At 38.3% G+C, this 19,016-nt stretch overlaps 1 protein-coding gene across 1 annotated transcript in view; it reads right to left on the reverse strand.

Moving 5' to 3' along the window:
• The window catches only part of LOC111056342 (double-stranded RNA-binding protein Staufen homolog), a 33,624-nt gene extending 14,942 nt beyond the window's left edge, over nucleotides 1-18,682 (reverse strand). Inside the window, exon 1 of the mRNA XM_039442134.1 lies at nucleotides 18,563-18,682. Coding sequence (XP_039298068.1) covers nucleotides 18,563-18,682 — 120 coding nt within the window. The remainder of the gene's footprint in view (nucleotides 1-18,562) is intronic.
• Between the last annotated feature and the right edge of the window lie 334 nt (nucleotides 18,683-19,016).

Here is a 19,016-nt window from a genome sequence, read left to right on the forward strand (position 1 = left end):
AGTAATTTATTACTGGTTATTACTGTAATCATAGATTATAGTTATCATTTAATCATAGAATAAATTTCTGTAATTTATTATTGGTTATTACTGTAATCATAGATTACAGTTATTATTTAATCATAGATTAAATTACTGTAATTTATTACTGTAATGATAGTTATTATTTATCTCCAGTTTCCTTGGTATACTTCTACGATAGTTTTCAATCATTTACATGATTGTACGATAATATGATAATTCTTTCATGGTATGAAGAAGGTTGGTCTGGCCAGAGCATTTTTTGAATTCTAGCGCCAAATCCCAGACTACAGTTCTGCCCGTAGCAGGCTTGTGCGCTAGTGTCGATTGTCCAGCTGTTTTGGTTTGTCGAGAAAAAAAGCCCGAGTCATTCTTGTTCAGTCGACCAGTCGTTGTTCTTGATTTTTATCAGCCCGTCGTCTTGTGCAAGAGCAAATTTGTATTTTGTCATGTAATTTCCATCGGAAATTTCTAGTAATTGATTGTTTAAGTGTCGTGTGTGTGGATTATAAATATAACATCGTAAATAGTGTTAAATTGAATTAATTTGCATCAGTTTTGAATTTATAAAGAATCAGTTTGAGCTTCGTTCAAACATAGTACAGAACCAGCCTGCAAGTTGAACGTGAAAAGGCTGCCCAGAAGCAAACCTTTCGTTTCCCAGATTTCTTTCTACCCCTCGAATCTGACCAAAACACCTAATAAAGGCTTCGAAGGGCAAGTAGACAAAATTGGATTAAATCTGGTGAGTTTTTACTCTTTTTATTGTTCATTAATGCAGAGTTTAACTGTACCAATAACCTGGCTCAAATTGAAGATTAAATTTTGCTCCTCGTTTCTATTTGATAAATTGAATAGTAAATTACAGTCCACTGGTAGCTCTAGCCTGAGCTTTGTTCAGAACATTTTGATCCTGCCAGGCCGGAATGAATTTAAATTTGTAATTTGTTGATTAATTCACACACATTAGATTTAAGCAATTTCGTATTTGTCCAATGTTGGCATGTTCAGAATGGTCTGATCTATGCACAACTTTAGTTTGTTGTAGCCTTGTTCTAGAGCAAGGTTTCTTGTCAATTTGTATTTGTCTGAAATTAAATTTATTTCAGTTAAAATTGTAATTTTCCTGAAACTAGGCTCATTGTGCTCTTTTCTCAGGAATTTGTTTGTTGGATTTTGTATTGTCCATTTTGTATTGTACATGTTAGTGAAGGTTAATCACAGCATGATTTTGTTTGTTCAATTCAACAAGTTATCGTTTGTTTGTGAGTTGTTGGAAGAACATTATCTAATCATAAAGTTTTGTCTTCAGCAGTAACTTGTCTTGTGAATTGATAATCAAAGTTTAACTTTGATAACTTACTAGTCGTGATTTTTCCTTCCATTTAGTTTTGAACTCATTCTTGTTTTTTTTTGTCTGTTGTTTGTATTGTCGGGGCTGAATTGTTTTTTTGTATGAGTTCAAGATGGAGGAAAAATTACAGAAACAAATCAGGGTTCATCGCGCTAAACTGGAACAATTGTATGCCAGATTGCAAAAAATTTATGACCTGTCTAAGAATGTCTCTGATCCAAAAGTTGCTGAGCAATTTTTAGTGTTGTATCCTCGGGTGTCTCAGACCATTTCGGATTATGAAAAGACAGAATTAATGGTTAATGAGTTGGAACTTGAGTTGAATAAAGACTATGTTGTAGCATTCAACGACTCACATCTAGATCTGTTTCAGTATATTGAAGTAGCGGCTAACACTCTCAAACAGAGAGAGGCGACTGATGCTATTGCTCAATCTTCGGCAGCTCCAGCAGCTAGTGCACAGCCGGTCGTGTCCGAGTCAGTACTGCCCAAAATCGACCTTCCAAAATTTGATGGGAACCAGACTCAATGGTCGGTGTTTTATGAATTATTTGAGGCATTGGTACATGACAACAAGAGTTTGAACGATCAGCAGAAGGTCCAATATCTTGTAAGTAGACTTACTGGACAAGCAGCAAATATTTGTCGTCATTTGCCACCATTGGCTAATAATTATCTAATAATTTGGCAGGCATTATTGACCCGCTATAACGATCCATGAGCGCAAGTCGATGCCTATTTCAAACAAATTTTTGAATTTCGTCCAATAAAATCAGAATCAAAGGCAGGTTGTATTGCGATTTTGGATGGGTTTTGCAGTTCCATCAATGCAGTGAAGAGATTGCGACTCACTGATTTGTCAGACTCGATATTCCTCTATCATGGCTTGAGATTGCTGGATCCAAGTTCTCGTAGAAATTTTGAATCGGCCGTACATGACAAGGCTATGCCAACTTATGCCGATTATGTCAAATTCATTGAAAAGCAAATTAAGACTCTTCCTTCTGATGAGAAACAGACTGAATCGTTTAATATGAAACACAAAAAAGATAATAAATCAAAGGTGTTTGTGGTTCAATCCAATGATTCATCTAACGATGCATCTAGTAAAAATCCCAATTGTCTGAAGTGCTCAAAACCGGGTCATCGGTTAGTAGATTGTGCTAGTTTCTTGAAAATGACTCCTTGGGTTCGTTATTGTTTGATTAAAGGAAAGTTTTGTTGTTTTCGTTGTCTTGATGTGGATCATTTGAGTAAAAATTGTCGTAGTAAAACTCAGTGTGCTCAATGTCGAGAATCTCATCATTCTTTATTGCACTTTTCCAGATCAAGTTCCAATGAAGGTGTTGCATCCTCGTCGAACTCCAAGGCAGGTGGCACATCACCTATTAGTTGTTGTTCTACATCCAATGATGTAGAAAATTCGACCGTGGTGTTGTCGACCGTCACTGCACATATTCGAGATTGTAATGGTCAGCTTTGTGATGTTCGTTTCTTGATTGACACCGGGAGTCAGTGTCATTTTGTTACAGCCAAATTGTGTCGGCGTTTGAGACTACCATTCCAGCCCATGAAAACCGTTGTTCGTGGATTCGGTGGTGGTACTAGTGAAGTTCGAGGTCGTACTTGTGTGTCGATTCAGTCGAAGTTGGATCCTACCGTCAAGTTTTCGATGGATGCCACAGTGGTAGATAAAATCATCGACAAGTTGCCTTCTTGTGAAATCGACAGATCGAAACTTCATCATCTTGAAAATCTCACACTGGCTGACGACAAATTCTACCTTCCTTGTAGAATAGATGGCATCATTGGTGAAGAGTTAGTTCCTCACTTGCTACGTGGGAGTCCTAGTACAGGTGAATCGCACGAATTGATGACTGTTAATAGTGTCTTTGGTCACATTCTGATGGGGAGAGCGCCGATTCTCACTTCAACAAAGAATGTGTCAAATTGTTTTACAGCCATCTGTAGTCCATTCGTTAGTAGTCCATCATTGGATAGTTTTGTGGAACGTTTTTGGGAGTTGGAATCGTGCCCTGCACCAAGCTGTCAACTGAAACCGGACGAGTTGGAGTGTGAGGTAAATTTTCGGAAGTCTGTACATCGTGTGAATTCTGGTCGTTTTGTTGTTGCCTTGTCATTTGCGGAGCCACCCAGCAGCTTGGGAGATTCGTATGCTGTCGCCGAACGCCGACTGCTGAGTTTGGAGAGACGACTAGAGCATGACAGCAATACTAGTATTTCATATCATGAAATATTGATTGATTACCTACGTCAGGGTCACATGTCGTTTGTAGCAGATCAGACAGACCGAGGTGGTTACAACATACCGCATCACACCATTGTGAAAGCAAGCAGCACTACCACGCCCATCCGAATTGTATTTGATGCTGGTTCCAGAACATCATCGGGTTTGTCATTGAACCAGGTTCTTCATGCTGGTCCCAAATTGCAGACTGACATTTTTGTTTTGTTAGTCAATTTTCGTTTGTTCCCAATCGCACTAACTGCCAACATTAAACAAATGTATCGACAGATATTAGTGGAGGATTCCTGCCGTCGTTATCAGCGTGTATTGTGGAGATTTTCGCCGGAGGATCCAATCGAAATTTATCAGCTCAATTGTGTTGTTTTTGGTGTTTCAAGCTCTCCATATTTGGCACTTCGCACCGTCCACCAGCTTGTAGAGGAGGATGGAAATCGTTTTCCAGCAGCCAAGTCGAGAATACCAAGAGACATGTTCATGGACGACTTAGTCACATCTGTCGCCACAGAGTCAGAGGCCACGGAGCTGTCTCATCAGTCCAAGCAGCTGTTTGAGGGAGGAGGTTTCTCGCTCACAAAGTGGACGTCAAATTCACCATCAATGCTGGAGAAATCGTTTTCGTACAAGGATTTCGAAGCAGACAACTCCTTGGCTATCTTGGGATGTTGTTAGCTGATATTTATATATCTTTCGTCTTATCATCCTTTCTCCTTTTGTTTTTTTATGCATGTATTTTGTTATACCCTTTGTGATTACTTGTTAGTGATCTAATGCTGAGGTTTGCCTAATTTATTTTTTTCTTTTATTTGGCTATAGGCTACTTTGAATGCTTTACCTTCATTGCTTTGCTTTAAAATTTAGCTTTATTATGTAATATGTATACTTAGGGGGCACTAGCCAATCCTCTTTAACTTAGCTTGTTATTGTTATGCTTGTTATTATGCTTATTATTAGGTTATAATTATGCTTATTAGTATTATTATTATTATTCTTATTTATATGCTTCTTTTTTGTGCTTTTTGATTGTTGTAATTGGTGTGTACCGTTGGTAAATAAATAAATAAATAAATTGGCAACCTAGTACTGATCTGTTTCAGTTTTCCGTCAAGTGTGGTGAGGTCGTCGATACTAAGCGTTCTATTCTGTCAGTGATGGCTCGTATCTATGATCCACTTGGTCTCTTGCCACCGTTTACATTATTTCTCGAGTGTCTTGTCCAGAAACTGTGGAAATTAGGAGTGGATTGGGACGAGAAGCCGCCTGAGTCTATATGCACTCTTTGGGAGAATTGTCAAAAAGAGTTGCCTCTATTATTAAAATTTGCTGTTCCACGTCATGTTGGTTTGTTTCAGGATTCTCACATCAGTTTGATTGGTTTTTGTGACGCATCATTGTCGGGTTATGGTGCAGTTATCTATGTGAAGTCGCAGAAGGAGAGCGAGGAGTCAAGAGTTGTATTATTGTGTTCCAAGTCCAAGGTAGCACCATCTAAAGTTGTTTCAATACCTCGTTTGGAGTTGTGTGCGGCACTCTTGTTGGCAGAACTCATGAATTCAGTAGTCACTATTATTAGTGAACGTTGTCATGTGTCTCGTATTGTCGCACTCTCTGATTCGACAGTCACCTTGTGTTGGATTAATGCTCCATCCGCAAAATGGCAAACTTTTGTTGGTAATCGTGTCACAAAAATACAGGATTCTTGTATAAAGGAGTGGATGCATGTTGCCGGAATTGAAAATCCCGCTGACTGTTTGTCTAGAGGTTTATCACCAGTTGAGCTTGTGAACTTTCCGTTGTGGCTCTCAGGTCCATCATGGTTAGCAGAGGACGAATGCAATTGGCCCGTCCGAACTCAAATGGAAGAGATCGTGGATCCACCGGAGGCGAAAAAACCGTCAGTGTTGACAGTCACAAAATCTCCTGATTGTAACAGCAATGCAGTATATTCATTGATTGGTCGTTGTTCGGATTATGGTCGTCTTTTGAGAATTGTAATTCTTGTTCTCAAATTCTTACGAATCTTACCCCAATCAGAGGAATCAGATTTCGATGTTGCTGAGAGGTATCTATGTAAAGTGGTGCAGAAGATACATTTTTCATCTGAATTTGTGCAATTGGAGAAGGGAGAAGATTGTTCTATGCGCCTTCGTCGCCTGTCTCCATTCATTGATAAAGGCGTGATTCGCGTCGGCGGTCATTTGTCTCATGCTGGACTGGAATTTGAGACTTGTCATCAGATGATCCTACCAAAATCCGACGCTTTCGTATCGATGTTGATTGATTATCATCACAAGAAGAACTGTCATGCTGGACCTTTGTTATTGTTGTCCTTGATCAGACAGAAATTCTGGATACTGTCTGCTCGCTCTATTATTCGTATTTGTGTTTTTAAGTGTAATCGTTGTTTCCGTATTCGACCTAGTAAAAAAAATTATATCCACTCCCAACTTAATAGTTGTTGTGATTGTTGCATTTTTTTCTTTTGTGTTGTTTTTTGGTGTTGGTGTTTTGTTCTTTTTGTCATGTCTGGATTTTTCCCTTCATTGGTTTTTTTCAGTTTTGTAACTTGGCTGAAAAATAGTTTTTCAGAGGCGGGGGTATGGTCTGGCCAGAGCATTTTTTGAATTCTAGCGCCAAATCCCAGACTACAGTTCTGCCCGTAGCAGGCTTGTGCGCTAGTGTCGATTGTCCAGCTGTTTTGGTTTGTCGAGAAAAAAAGCCCGAGTCATTCTTGTTCAGTCGACCAGTCGTTGTTCTTGATTTTTATCAGCCCGTCGTCTTGTGCAAGAGCAAATTTGTATTTTGTCATGTAATTTCCATCGGAAATTTCTAGTAATTGATTGTTTAAGTGTTGTGTGTGTGGATTATAAATATAACATCGTAAATAGTGTTAAATTGAATTAATTTGCATCAGTTTTGAATTTATAAAGAATCAGTTTGAGCTTCGTTCAAACATAGTACAGAACCAGCCTGCAAGTTGAACGTGAAAAGGCTGCCCAGAAGCAAACCTTTCGTTTCCCAGATTTCTTTCCACCCCTCGAATCTGACCAAAACACCTAATAAAGGCTTCGAAGGGCAAGTAGACAAAATTGGATTAAATCTGGTAAGTTTTTGCTCTTTTTATTGTTCATTAATGCAGAGTTTAACTGTACCAATAACCTGGCTCAAATTGAAGATTAAATTTTGCTCCTCGTTTCTATTTGATAAATTGAATAGTAAATTACAGTCCACTGGTAGCTCTAGCCTGAGCTTTGTTCAGAACAAAGGTAACTGTACAAAAAAGGCGCTGAAGGTCAACCATTAGTAAATTTTACTCACTTTCCAGTTTTCTTCCAAAAACTAATTAGATTGTCATGAATGAAACTCTCCCATTTTAGATTAAGAAAAACAAACTTGCTATGCTTCTGATTAACTAGTAGAGAGCAATAAAATGATTAAAATAGATAACTAAAATATAAAATTTTGACTATTGGCAGTAAATGATCATTTCTTTGTCTCTGCATCCATAGAAAAAGAGTGAAACGTAGTTTCACTCCAAAAAGTAAACGAAATAAAGTTGCTAACACTAAGAAAATAAATTCCAACACTACAAGATACATAATTCTATTGCATATGATCACATATTATTACTTATTGAAGAAGAGCGCTTAATGGTCATCATGAGTATCTCATCATGCTCTCTCTTCTTTTTATGATCCCTTTCTGTTTTCTACTAATTGACCGAAGCGAAGCTGAGGTCTTAGTTTTGACTCGATCGGCTTTTGTCTGTTTATTTGTTTGTACCGCAGTTACAGTCGCAGTTATTGTCCGATTTGGATAAAATTTGGTATACAAGTTCTTTGAAACAAGGCGCAGAAACGTATGTGTACCGATTTTTGATAAGACCTCCGGTTTTAATATAAATTGAATATGAATTGTGCCGTTCTAAAATGTGCTGTATTGAACGAATGGTATCGTTGGAATGCTATCGATAGAGGACAAGAGTTGTCAGCGGTGAACCTTGAAACGTCTGAGCCGCTCCAAATCATACTGTATTTATTTATTGAAGAAAACTTCTCACTTGATTGCACCCATTTCTTCTTCCCTTTTCAACACGATATTTCCCTGTTTCATATGGGTACGCGACTAGGTGGCACCCCGACTACTTGACACTGCGACTTGTTGTCCTCTTTTAAAACCGGTTTTTAGGTGGCAAGTAGACCTGAGCCATCCCCGTCTACTTGTCTCCTTTCTAAGGAGGTGTCAACTAGTCGAGGGGACACCCTGACGCGAGGGTGCGAGGTGGCAAGTTGTCGTTCACGGTCATGACTAGTTGGCACCTTTGGTCCAGTAGGTGTCAAGTAGTCGGGGGGACAACTTGACGGCAATGCCATATTTTTACGAGGTTACAAGTAGTCGCCTATGGCCAAAATGACAATTGCAATTTGTGTTTTCATTCTCAAAAATACACTGCTTGCCATTGTTTATGTAATTCATCACTAATAGCGAATTACTAAACGAAGTTTTGTTACTTCATCGACCAAAAGGGCCCTCGGCTGAGGGGGGGGGCTGCTGAGTGGGCAAATGCACAGGGGCCTGGGCATCAAGGGGGCCCGGGCCCATGTTAATTTTTTTCAACATTCTGCCAACTTGATAAGAGATTTAACTGGGTACGGTATACTTGAGATTTTCACTAGCAAAGCAAAACATGACAACAATTATCATTGTACGGATGCATTTTTTAGTACCTAATTGTACAAGGTTGAGATGAATTTGATGCTAAATTGGTATGTGCTAGTTCCTCACATGTGCAGTGTGCTTGGCGTTGGAGGTCAGGTCGCATTCAAGTTTTCTAAGATTAATAAACATCATTAATATCATTTAATGTGTAGTCTTGTTGGAGTGTTGTTTTTCAATGATTTACTGATTGATATTTGAGTAACAAAAAATGTTTAATAAATCATTGAAATCTCTGAATTGGATTAGAGAATTGCTACAAATCATGAAATAAAATATAAAAAAATTAAATTTGGAGTATTGGGGCTTAGTCATTGGAGTTAGGCCACTGTTGGAAGAGGCCAAGCCAAGTTATCAAGTCGTCTTTTAAAATATGAACACAGAACACTCCACTGACTGATTTTGTAACACTTAGCTTTGTAACTTATAATTTTGTAATATGTTACATCATTGGTCATAAACGTTTTCCTTTTTGTCAGTGAATAAAAATATCAAGTACTGACTAAGACTTGTGACTTCTTTGAGCTGGGTTTACACCAAAGTTAGTCAAGTCAAGTCAAGTCAAAATACTTTATTGCAGCAGTTAATTGAGAACATCAATTGCATTACAAATGTCAATAATAGATTGAAACAATTACAAGCAAGAAGTCATTACAATAAATTATAAAACATAAAAATATACTTATTTTCATAACAATATAAGTAAAACACACTCATTAACATAATCATATGACTAGTTAACCCATGAGAGTACCTAGTTGCTAATCAAGCATATTGTCAACTACGTCATAGAACTCTTCTATTTCATAAATTGGATTCGTCAACAGAAATTGTTTAACTCTATTCGTGAATATTTTTAATGTTAATTTTTTCATATTCTCAGGCAAGGCATTGAAAAGTTTCAGAGAAAAGTAATAGAAAGTTTTCTGAGTATTTGCATAGTTGCAAAACCTCAATACTAGTTTATTCCTACCTCTAGTATTATAGTTGTGACACATACCCTGCTGAACATAAGAATTATAATTTACCTTGACATGATTGAGACATTGATAAACAAACACAGCGGGAAGTGTCACAATTTCAATCAATTTGAAGCTATCCCTACAGTGTCCTCTTGAAGGGAGACCACATATTATTCTCACAGCTTTTTTTGCAGTCTAAATAATCTAATACTATATTTTTGGGAAGCCCACAATAATGTTCCATAAGATAAATAACTATGTATATGAGAAAAATACACTATTCGCAACACTGATAGACTTACTCCTGTTCTCAATTTTCTTAACATAAACAATCCCTTACACAGCTTACCCGCCACTTTATCAATATGGTCTTTCCAATTCAGCCTGGAGTCAACATTAAAACCAAGAAAATTAACCATTCTCAGACCATTCAAATCATCATTGTTGCTATAAGACACATTAAGACTCTTAATTTTATCTAAGTTGAAGCACAGTAAATTTGCGTTACACCAGTCCTCAATCATCAGTGTAATATTCTCTATGGACCTGATTATATTGATTGCCAAGGTAGATTTTGTACTTACACAAACTGCCAGGTCATCAGCAAACAAATATCCTTTGGCTGAGTGCTTAGTTACACTAGGTATGTCATTCACATATATAATGAACAAAGTTGGGCCCAATATTGAACCTTGAGGTACCCCATAACGAACCGGCAAGTAATTAGACTCAACACCATTAAAAACCACTTTCTGAAACCTATCTCTCAGATAAGACTGAATAAGCTTGCTAGCAGATTCTTCAAAACCATAAAATTCTAATTTTTTCAGAAGAACTTCATGACAAACTGTGTTGAAAGCTCTCGACAGGTCGAATAGTCTTACATTAGTCTGATTTTTATTTTCAAATGATTCCAATAGCTGATCATATAGGGAGATCGTCGCTTTAAGGCTGTTTGAACAAAAAAAATTTCAACTTTTTTTTGTTGGAAGCTTTAAAGTTCATTGAGTCAAAACCGAATATGCTATTGAAAAAATTAAAAAAAAATTATTGTGGCCTATGTGTGACCTTGAAATGTACATTTTGAGCATTTTTCATACATCCTGCAAATGCAAACAATACACACCACAGCAATGAAACTTCAGGACAATTATCTTCAAAATAAGCTCTTTCAAGTGGTCTACTCTTAATTACAAAAGATTCATGTTTTTTTTACAAAATATCGATTTTTTATTGTGTTTTACAGTGCAATTTTCAGTTTTTTATTTATATTAACATACGTGGGTTTTAACTCGCTAGCCAATGCAATTTTTTGTTTCTCATTATAAGTATCCGTCTAGAAACGTTAATTGGTTGAACAAGCCAATGTTTATACTTGGGCTCGTGCGCAAGCAAGCACCGTGCATGCTTAAAGTATCGGGGAGGTATGAGTGGGGCAGTTTCGGTAGCTGTCTCCTTCGACTTGGACTGGCTGAGTGGGCGGGAGCAATGACCTTGGGGACTCCTTTCTTCGAGGTTTGCTTCCTGATTTTGTGACCGATTGCACTGTGCCAGACATTGTCAATGTCATACTGTTATATTATACTATTACTTTTGTTAATTCGATGTGAACACTAAATTTTTTGGTAGTTGGAAATGTTTGCATTCTCCCAGTGAATAGAACTGAAACAGAGTAGTGTGTACACTAAAAAATATAAATTTTTGGTTCAATTGTGTAGGCATATCTATGCTTCTTTGTTTATTCTTGTATTGTTTGCTCTTTTTTCAAAACCATTCAATTATAGAATTTATTTTGTTGATTCGATGTGAACACTCATTTTTTTGATAGTTGAAAATGTTTGCATTTTCCAAGTGGATAGAACTGCAACAGTTTAGTGTGTACACTAAATTATATAAATTTGTGATTCAATTGTGTAGGCATATTTATGCTTTTTTGTTTATTTTTGTATAGTTTGCTCTGTATTTAAAATCATTGTATTATATTATCACGTTTTTTGATGTTATTTTCAACAGAAGTTTTTCAATTTTCAATTATTTTCATATTTCCATAAAGTAGGATAATCTGGTATTAGGAAATACTGGAGTAAGCTCGGTGTGAACTGTTCTATACAAAAACTAGGTCTCATCCCTTGGAAAACTTGCCGAAGGACATTAAAAGGATAATTCATCCTTGGAAAACAGATGATAATTTCGTCATCTCTCCATAACAGAAGATGCGTGTGCCTGTGTGGGAGAGAGACAGAATATTATTTCCATCATCATCCTTGGAAAAACAGTTGATAATAATTATTTCGTTGTCTGTTGGTGATGGAAGTGAGTGAGCAAGTTTATGTGTGGTGGACTGTGTCAAAATTATGACTCAGCAGTTGAACTTTTGTAATCATTCAATCAAGTACTTAGTGCCGGTTGCAAAAAAGCCGGGTTATTTTCATAATAATTGCTATATTATCAATGCTATATTAAAAGCTGATTTGGTTCACGTGAAGTTAATCAGGATTAAAATCTAACCGGCTTTTGTGCAACTGGACCTTTGTGAGGGAAATTTTTGCCTTCCCTTTGGGAATTAATCTCAATTTACTGTGATTAGATAGAACATTTCTGTATGAATGTTATTTTCATTTCTTCTTTCGTAATACATTTTTTATGCTTTTGTACTCCAGAGCAAAGCTCGGTCCCCGATATTGATTATGCAAACATGGGAGACGTTATGCTTTGAATCCAATGCTATGATTTGGATCATTTTCAAAATGATCTTGAAAAAACATTATGATCAGGTGATCTGAAACACCATTTTCTGCACCGTAATTACAGTAACGTAAAACAGTAGCAGAATGACAGTGAGCTCACATCTCACAGTCCAATAAACAGACTGTGAATGAATACAGAACACAGAACACTGTTCTGTATTCATTGACTGTGGTGAGCATTGTGTGGGTGACTTCTGTTTTGACAGATAAAAGGTGGGCGCGTCAATAATTGCCTGTAGTAGAGTGGATTATCTGTTATTTCGTGAGTCAATCGTTTCATCTATTTAGTTTAGAGTAATTTTTTTCATTTTTCGCATAAATATCTCGGAAACTATGCATCTTATGAACATTTGTATTTTGTGAAAAAATGAAGCTTACAAAATTACCAACAAGTTTTGTCCTTTACATTTTTCCACTTATTACTTACATGCAAATATCTTGGAAACAATGTGTTCTATTGACATAATCAACTACATAAAAATGAAGCTTGATAAATTTCCTACAAGTTTTGTTTGGTAGAGGTTTTCGATAAATCCTATTCTTTTCGAGATATTTATGTTCTAAAGTGATGCATTTTCCAAAAACCAGTTTCTCTTCCATATTTGCGCTCTTTTAAGTCTTATAACATTTCAACAATAATTGATGAAACAAGAATGTGCTATTCACGAGATTGTAGAGCATTCAGTTATCTCTCATTTCATGTATAATTCGACTATTTCACGCATTCCCATACGACTGTTGCAGCAGTTTTAGTTTTGAGTGTCAATCTCAAGATTTGCAAAAAGTGACTTTCTACGAATATCACACTATTCTGTCATCATAAATTGGCAGTGTGCTTCAGTATGAACATTCATATTGAGTACCTATTGGAACGTCTGCAGAACAAAACACAGGGGGTGTTTCTAAACTTCCTACCAAACAAAGAGCATTGATATCATTCACGAGGTATGATGCCATTCAACCAAGCTGCTCTATAGTGAGATTCACTCTAAAATGTCAGCATTAGTTGAACGTGACGAGCTTCGATGTTATTTATTAGGTATGCTGACACACAACCAAGCAGCTTTACAGTGAGACAGTGTCAGCATTAGTTAAAGGTGAAACATTGGTGCTATTCACTAGCAATACTGACTGTTGAAAGTGAACTACCCATTAGAGTACCCGAGTCGGTCAGCATTGACTGAATGGGAAGCATTGATGTTATTCATGAGGATTGCTGACAGTTGAAAATGAATCTTCTCACAGTAAGTGGCTAGCCTCTTCAAGAGGCTTCAAGGGCCAAGAACATTTTCAGGCCAGTCCACAACAATCAATTAGTTACGGAAGCCTGCAACTGTGAATAGATTTTTTCATTGGGGGTGAGTTCTTTCATGAAAGACTTACTATTTCGAATACCTTCTTTTGCAATGGGAAGTGATCTGGTGGTAAAGTGGGGGAAGAGAGAGATTGCATTGCAAGCTTCACTACACTCAGTGCTACGAGTGTCAAACTCCCGAACTATGCTCCTTCAATGCCAGGGTTGAAAGCTATTCAAACGTTCTCAAGTGCCATCTCTGGGAAGGCTGTTCAAAAAGTGTAGTACTAGGTAAATTTAACTGATGAGATGGGGAATGGAGTAAAAAAGCATGCTGGCTCACAAACATCGGACTTCATAGCTCTACTCTCTCTCAATCGATGGGCTCTCTCACACATCAGTCTTCTCTTTCTAGAGAAAGAGGTTCATTACTTCAGTAGCACCACTATCACAATTGACACGTGCACTCACTCTCACATCAGTCTTCTCTTCCTAGAAAAGTCCATTATTATTATTATACACTGCATTGTTTACTCATTCTGCGGCTGTTCTAACATGACTGATCTGCTTTTGAGTAGCCTGGCTATAGATGGTATTCTATTGCTTCAACAGTGTTATAAAAGAACACTTCATTTGACTAATTCTTCTAAATCGACATGAAAGTTCATTAATATATGAATCTATATATCTATATATATATAAAAGCGAAATGGCACTCACTCACTGACTTACTGACTCACTCACTCACTCACTCACAGAACTAAAAATCTACTGGACCAAAAACGTTCAAATTTGGTAGGTATGTTCAGTTGGCCCTTTAGAGGCACACTAAGAAATCTTTTGGCGATATTTTAACTCTAAGGGTGGTTTTTAAGGGTTTAAAGTTCGTCTTTTAGCATGTATTTATAATAGCAAAACTATTTCTAGATAAATTGGAGGAACTTCTTATATACATGTCAAGAAGTTGCTATAATGGCTATACTCTTGTATTTGGAGGTGACTTAAATTCTGCTTTTGATATAAATCAAGAAACTTGTCATTTATATAATTTAAAAAATTTATTGAGACAATTCAATCTTAGACTCTTTAATACTCTGCCTACAAGAAATCAAGCATGTCTTGATAACGTTTTTTCAAATACTCAACCTGATACGACAATTTCAAGTGTCATGGAATTCCCATATTCAGATCATGACTGTGTGATGATATGTGTACCAGATTGTTCTATTAAGACCAGTATTAACAAATTTGTTACAATTATCTCAAGACCTGTCACTATCGATAAAATGTTACAATTTAACCAGGCTCTGACTTTGGTAGACTGGAAGGCTGTCTTGGATAAGCCAGATGCCAGCGTCATGTTCGAATCCTTTCTAAATGTAGTTTTGTATTATTTCAATCTGACTATTCCCAAAATGACCTGCAGGAAAAATAAATCCTTAGTTAAGAATAGAAAGAGAACCAAACGTAAGGCTGACTGGTATACACCTGAGCTTGGAAGGATGAGGATTTTATTGACTATCTCTCATGAAAACTTTAAAAAAGTAAATACCGAACATGCTAAAACTGTATATCAAAGATGTAGAGCACTTTACAAAAAATCATTAGATGAGGCCAAGAGAGAGTCTATTGTTTCAATTATAGAGTCCTCGAATAACAGTTGCAGGAAAACATGGCAAATAATCAAAACGATATCTTCAAGTAATAGTGTTCAAGATTTCACTACTCCAATGCCAAATATCTTGAATGAATATTTCATACAGTCGGTTGATGATGTTCATGAAAAGATAGTGAAGCCATCCATATCAGCCATCGAAATGCTAAATGGAAGTGTTGATAAAGAGCATAATGCCACTTTTAGTTTTCATGAGGTCAGTCAAGAAGTTATCTCTGGAGTGGTTCATAATCTAAAGCCATCTAAAAGCGAGGATTTCTATGGCCTATCCAGTTGCCTTCTTAAAAGTATTGCAGGTGCAGTGGGACCAGCACTGACTCGATGTATAAACATCTGCATTTCAAAAGGTATTTTTCCTAATGTGTTAAAAGTGTCCAAGGTCGTTCCGGTTTATAAGAAAGGTTCTAAAGAAGAACCGTCTAGCTTCAGACCTATTCAGATAGTGCCTGTGTTTTCAAAAGTGCTAGAGATTGTCATGTACATACAGGTATACGAATATTTGATAAATATTAGAGTGTTATCAGAACATCAATTTGGTTTTGTGAAGGGAAGATCTACCACTGACGCCTTTGATTCCCTGATAAAATTTGTGATTGAATCATTTGAGAGTAAGTGTTTTGCTCAGGCCGCATTCTGTGACCTGAGCAAAGCATTTGACTGCGTGGAACACAATATCCTGCTGAATAAAATGGCATTTTATGGAATCACTGGGAAGAGTCTCAGTCTCTTTAGGTCCTACCTTAGTGAACGCAAACAGGTTGTATGTGTGGGCAATAATAAATCAGATCTTGCCAGAGTGAAGTATAGTGTCCCCCAAGGATCAATTTTGGGACCTCTCTTATTTGTGATTATGATTAATGATCTCCCTCTCTCACTCAACAGTAAGACTGTGTTGTATGCTGATGATACCACTTTTCTTCATTCTCACTCAGATGCACACACACTAAAGAATATGACAGCTAATACGTTAATAGAAGCTACCAAATGGTTCAGAGCGAATGGCTTCAAATTAAATGAAGACAAAACTCAGTTTCTGACATTTAGCCAGAGAGATCACACACTAAACAACAGCAATAGTATCAAATTCCTTGGATTAATGTTTGACCCCAAGTTGACTTGGTAACCCCACATAAATTTCATTACTGGTAGGCTAGCTAGAGTTATTTATTTACTGAGACAATTGAAAACTTTAGTTCCAGAACAATATCTCAGGAACTCATACTTTGCCTTTTTTCAAAGCATAATTGCCTATGGTATCTTAATATATGGGAATAGCAGCCACATGAACAAAGTATTATTATTGCAAAAAAAAGCAGTCAGAGTTTTGTCAGGTGCAGACTATCTGAGCCACTGTCGACCTCTTTTTAAGAAACTTAAACTATTGACAGTCATAAATTTGTATATCTACAATGTAACTATTTATACAATGAAAAACTTACCTAATTTGAAGACAAGATGCAAAATTCATGCTCATGATACAAGATATAAACATCAAATTGACATACCATATCAACGTCTCTCCACAAGCATGAAGCATTATGACAGCATAGGACAAGAATCTATAATAAGTTACCTACAGAGATCAAATGTTGTGCTAACATTGTTCATTTCAAGAAATTACTATTTAATTGGCTTGTTGGAAGACCGTTTTATTGTTTGAACGAATTTTTTGATAGTACCTGAATGAATGTATTTTGTGTTCTAATTAATTAATTAATTAATTTTGTGTTTCAATCTAATTGTGTTATATTTTGTTTACTGTGTGACTTTGTCAATTACCAATGTTGGTTTATGACAATAAAATTTATATATTTATTATTTATTTGTATATTCTTCTTATTCAAATATCTTAAAATTATAATTGAAATGTCTATACCATATGTTAATATAGAACTATAATCTAGAGAGTGTACCTCTTCAAAACAGTTGTTCTGGTAACTAAATTAGAAATTTTGTCAGATTGGCATTAAGTTGAGTAGACTTTGTTAGGTTGGCACCAAGTTGAAGATTGAAATGCATTTATCCAGGACCTCCTAAATACCAATTTATCGAGTACCTCCTAATAGGAGGTCCTGATTTATCGCGTAAAAATTGATTGGGTACTGCTACTTCAATCAGAGCTATTCCTGGGAATATTATATTACTATTAGCTGTCAGACTTGCTTCGCTCGCCATATCCGTCTAGCCAGGGGGCACCACCGACTGGATTGTCCAGGAATGAGATCACTTCATATGCCTGCATTTTTCATTTGAGCATTTTTATCATATGTTAGGACGATCCAGTAGGGGGAACAGACTAAATGTCTGGCTAAACAGATATGGCGAGCAAAGCAAGCCTGATGACTAGTAATATAGTACAGTAAGTGCTATAAGTATAGTCTGAGTACATTTTTGCCCACACCTTCTTCTACAAAAATTCCCAGTGTCGCTCTGGGCCGGCTAGACTCAGTTGGCAACTGGGGTGGGCCGCAGCAGGGGACGGGAGTCTTGGTGGGGCATCATCCAACCACCCTTGTTCAAGTCGGGGGTTGGAACAGAGTCTTGAGCACCTTAGAAAAATATTTCCCTATTTTAGGTAAGAGGGGCCGTGCTTTCGCACTGCCAAACAGGGTTGGGCATGGAGTGAGAGGAATAGGAACGATCAGGTGTCTGCCGTGAAGGGGGTCTCTGTAACGGGTGTAACGTTCCTGATTGCCACTGGATGTCCTCCTGCTTTTGAACTCCGATGTGGCAGGGTTTGGGAGTCTTGTAACTGATTGCTGGAGTCGGTCACCGTGTCACTAAACACGGGAACCGGGTGTGTTCCTGAGGTCAGGATTGTGCCGAAGAGTTGGAGGAAAGGCCTTCCCTGGCCTTTCTTGAGGTCTGCTGGCTATTCGGAAGCAAATTGGCGAGTTACAGGAGCCCGCGCACTGGGCTTCACCTCTGGTCACCGCTTCCAAAATCTTGGGAACTGGTTGTCTCCCTGGGGTCAGGGACGTGCCGCGGAGTTGAGGGAAAGGCCTCCCTGGGCCTTTCTCGAGGTCCGCCGGCTATTTGAAAGTGAATCAGCCACCTATAGGAGCCTGTGCACCGGGCTTCACCTCTGGTCTCCGGGTATCAAATCTCGGGCACCGGGTGTCTTCCTGGGGTCATGAACGTGCCGCGGAGTTGAGGGAAAGGCCTCCCCTGACCTTTCTCGAGGTCCGCCTGCTATTCGAAAGCGAATCAGCAAGATACAGGAGCCCATGCACCGGACTTCGCCTCTGGCCACCGGGTCCCAATTCCCGGGCACCGGGTGGATTCCTGGGGTCAGGATCGTGTGCGGAGTTGGTGGAAAGGCTTTCCCGAGCCTTCCCCGAGGTCCTCCTGCTTTTCGAAGACGAATCAGCAAGCTACAGGAGGCCGCGCACCGGGCTGCACCTCTGAATCACCAATTCCATATTCTCGGTTACCGGAAGACTTCCTGGGGTCAAGATAGTGTGCGGAGTTGAAGGAAAGGCCTCCCCTGGCCTTTCTCAAGGTCCTCCTGCTATTCGAAGATGAACCAGCAAGCTACAGGAGCCCGCGCACCAGACTTCGCCTCTGGTCACCGGGTCCCAATTTCCGGGTGGCTTCCTGGGGTCAGGATCATGCGCTGAGTCGGGGGAAAAGCTTTCCCTAGCCATCCTCGAGGTCCTCCTGCTATTCAAAGATGAATCAGCAAGCTACAGGAGCCAGCGCACCAGACTTCGCCTCTGGTCGCCGGGTCCCAATTCCTGGGCACCGGGTGTCTTCCTGGGGTCAGGATCGTGCGCGGAGTCGGAGGAAAGGCTTTCCCTGGCCTTTCTCCAGGTCCTCCTGCTATTCAAAAGTGAATCAGCAACCTACAGGAGCCCACACACCTGGTTTCACCTCTGATCACTAAGTACCAATTCTTGGTCACCGGGTGTCTTCCTGGGGTCAGGAAAGGCTTTCCCTAGCCTTTCTCGAGGTCCTCCTGCTATTCGGAAGCGAATCAGC

This window comes from Nilaparvata lugens, chromosome X (assembly GCF_014356525.2).
Source record: "Nilaparvata lugens isolate BPH chromosome X, ASM1435652v1, whole genome shotgun sequence".
In the NCBI taxonomy this organism is placed as follows: Eukaryota; Metazoa; Arthropoda; class Insecta; order Hemiptera; family Delphacidae; genus Nilaparvata; species Nilaparvata lugens.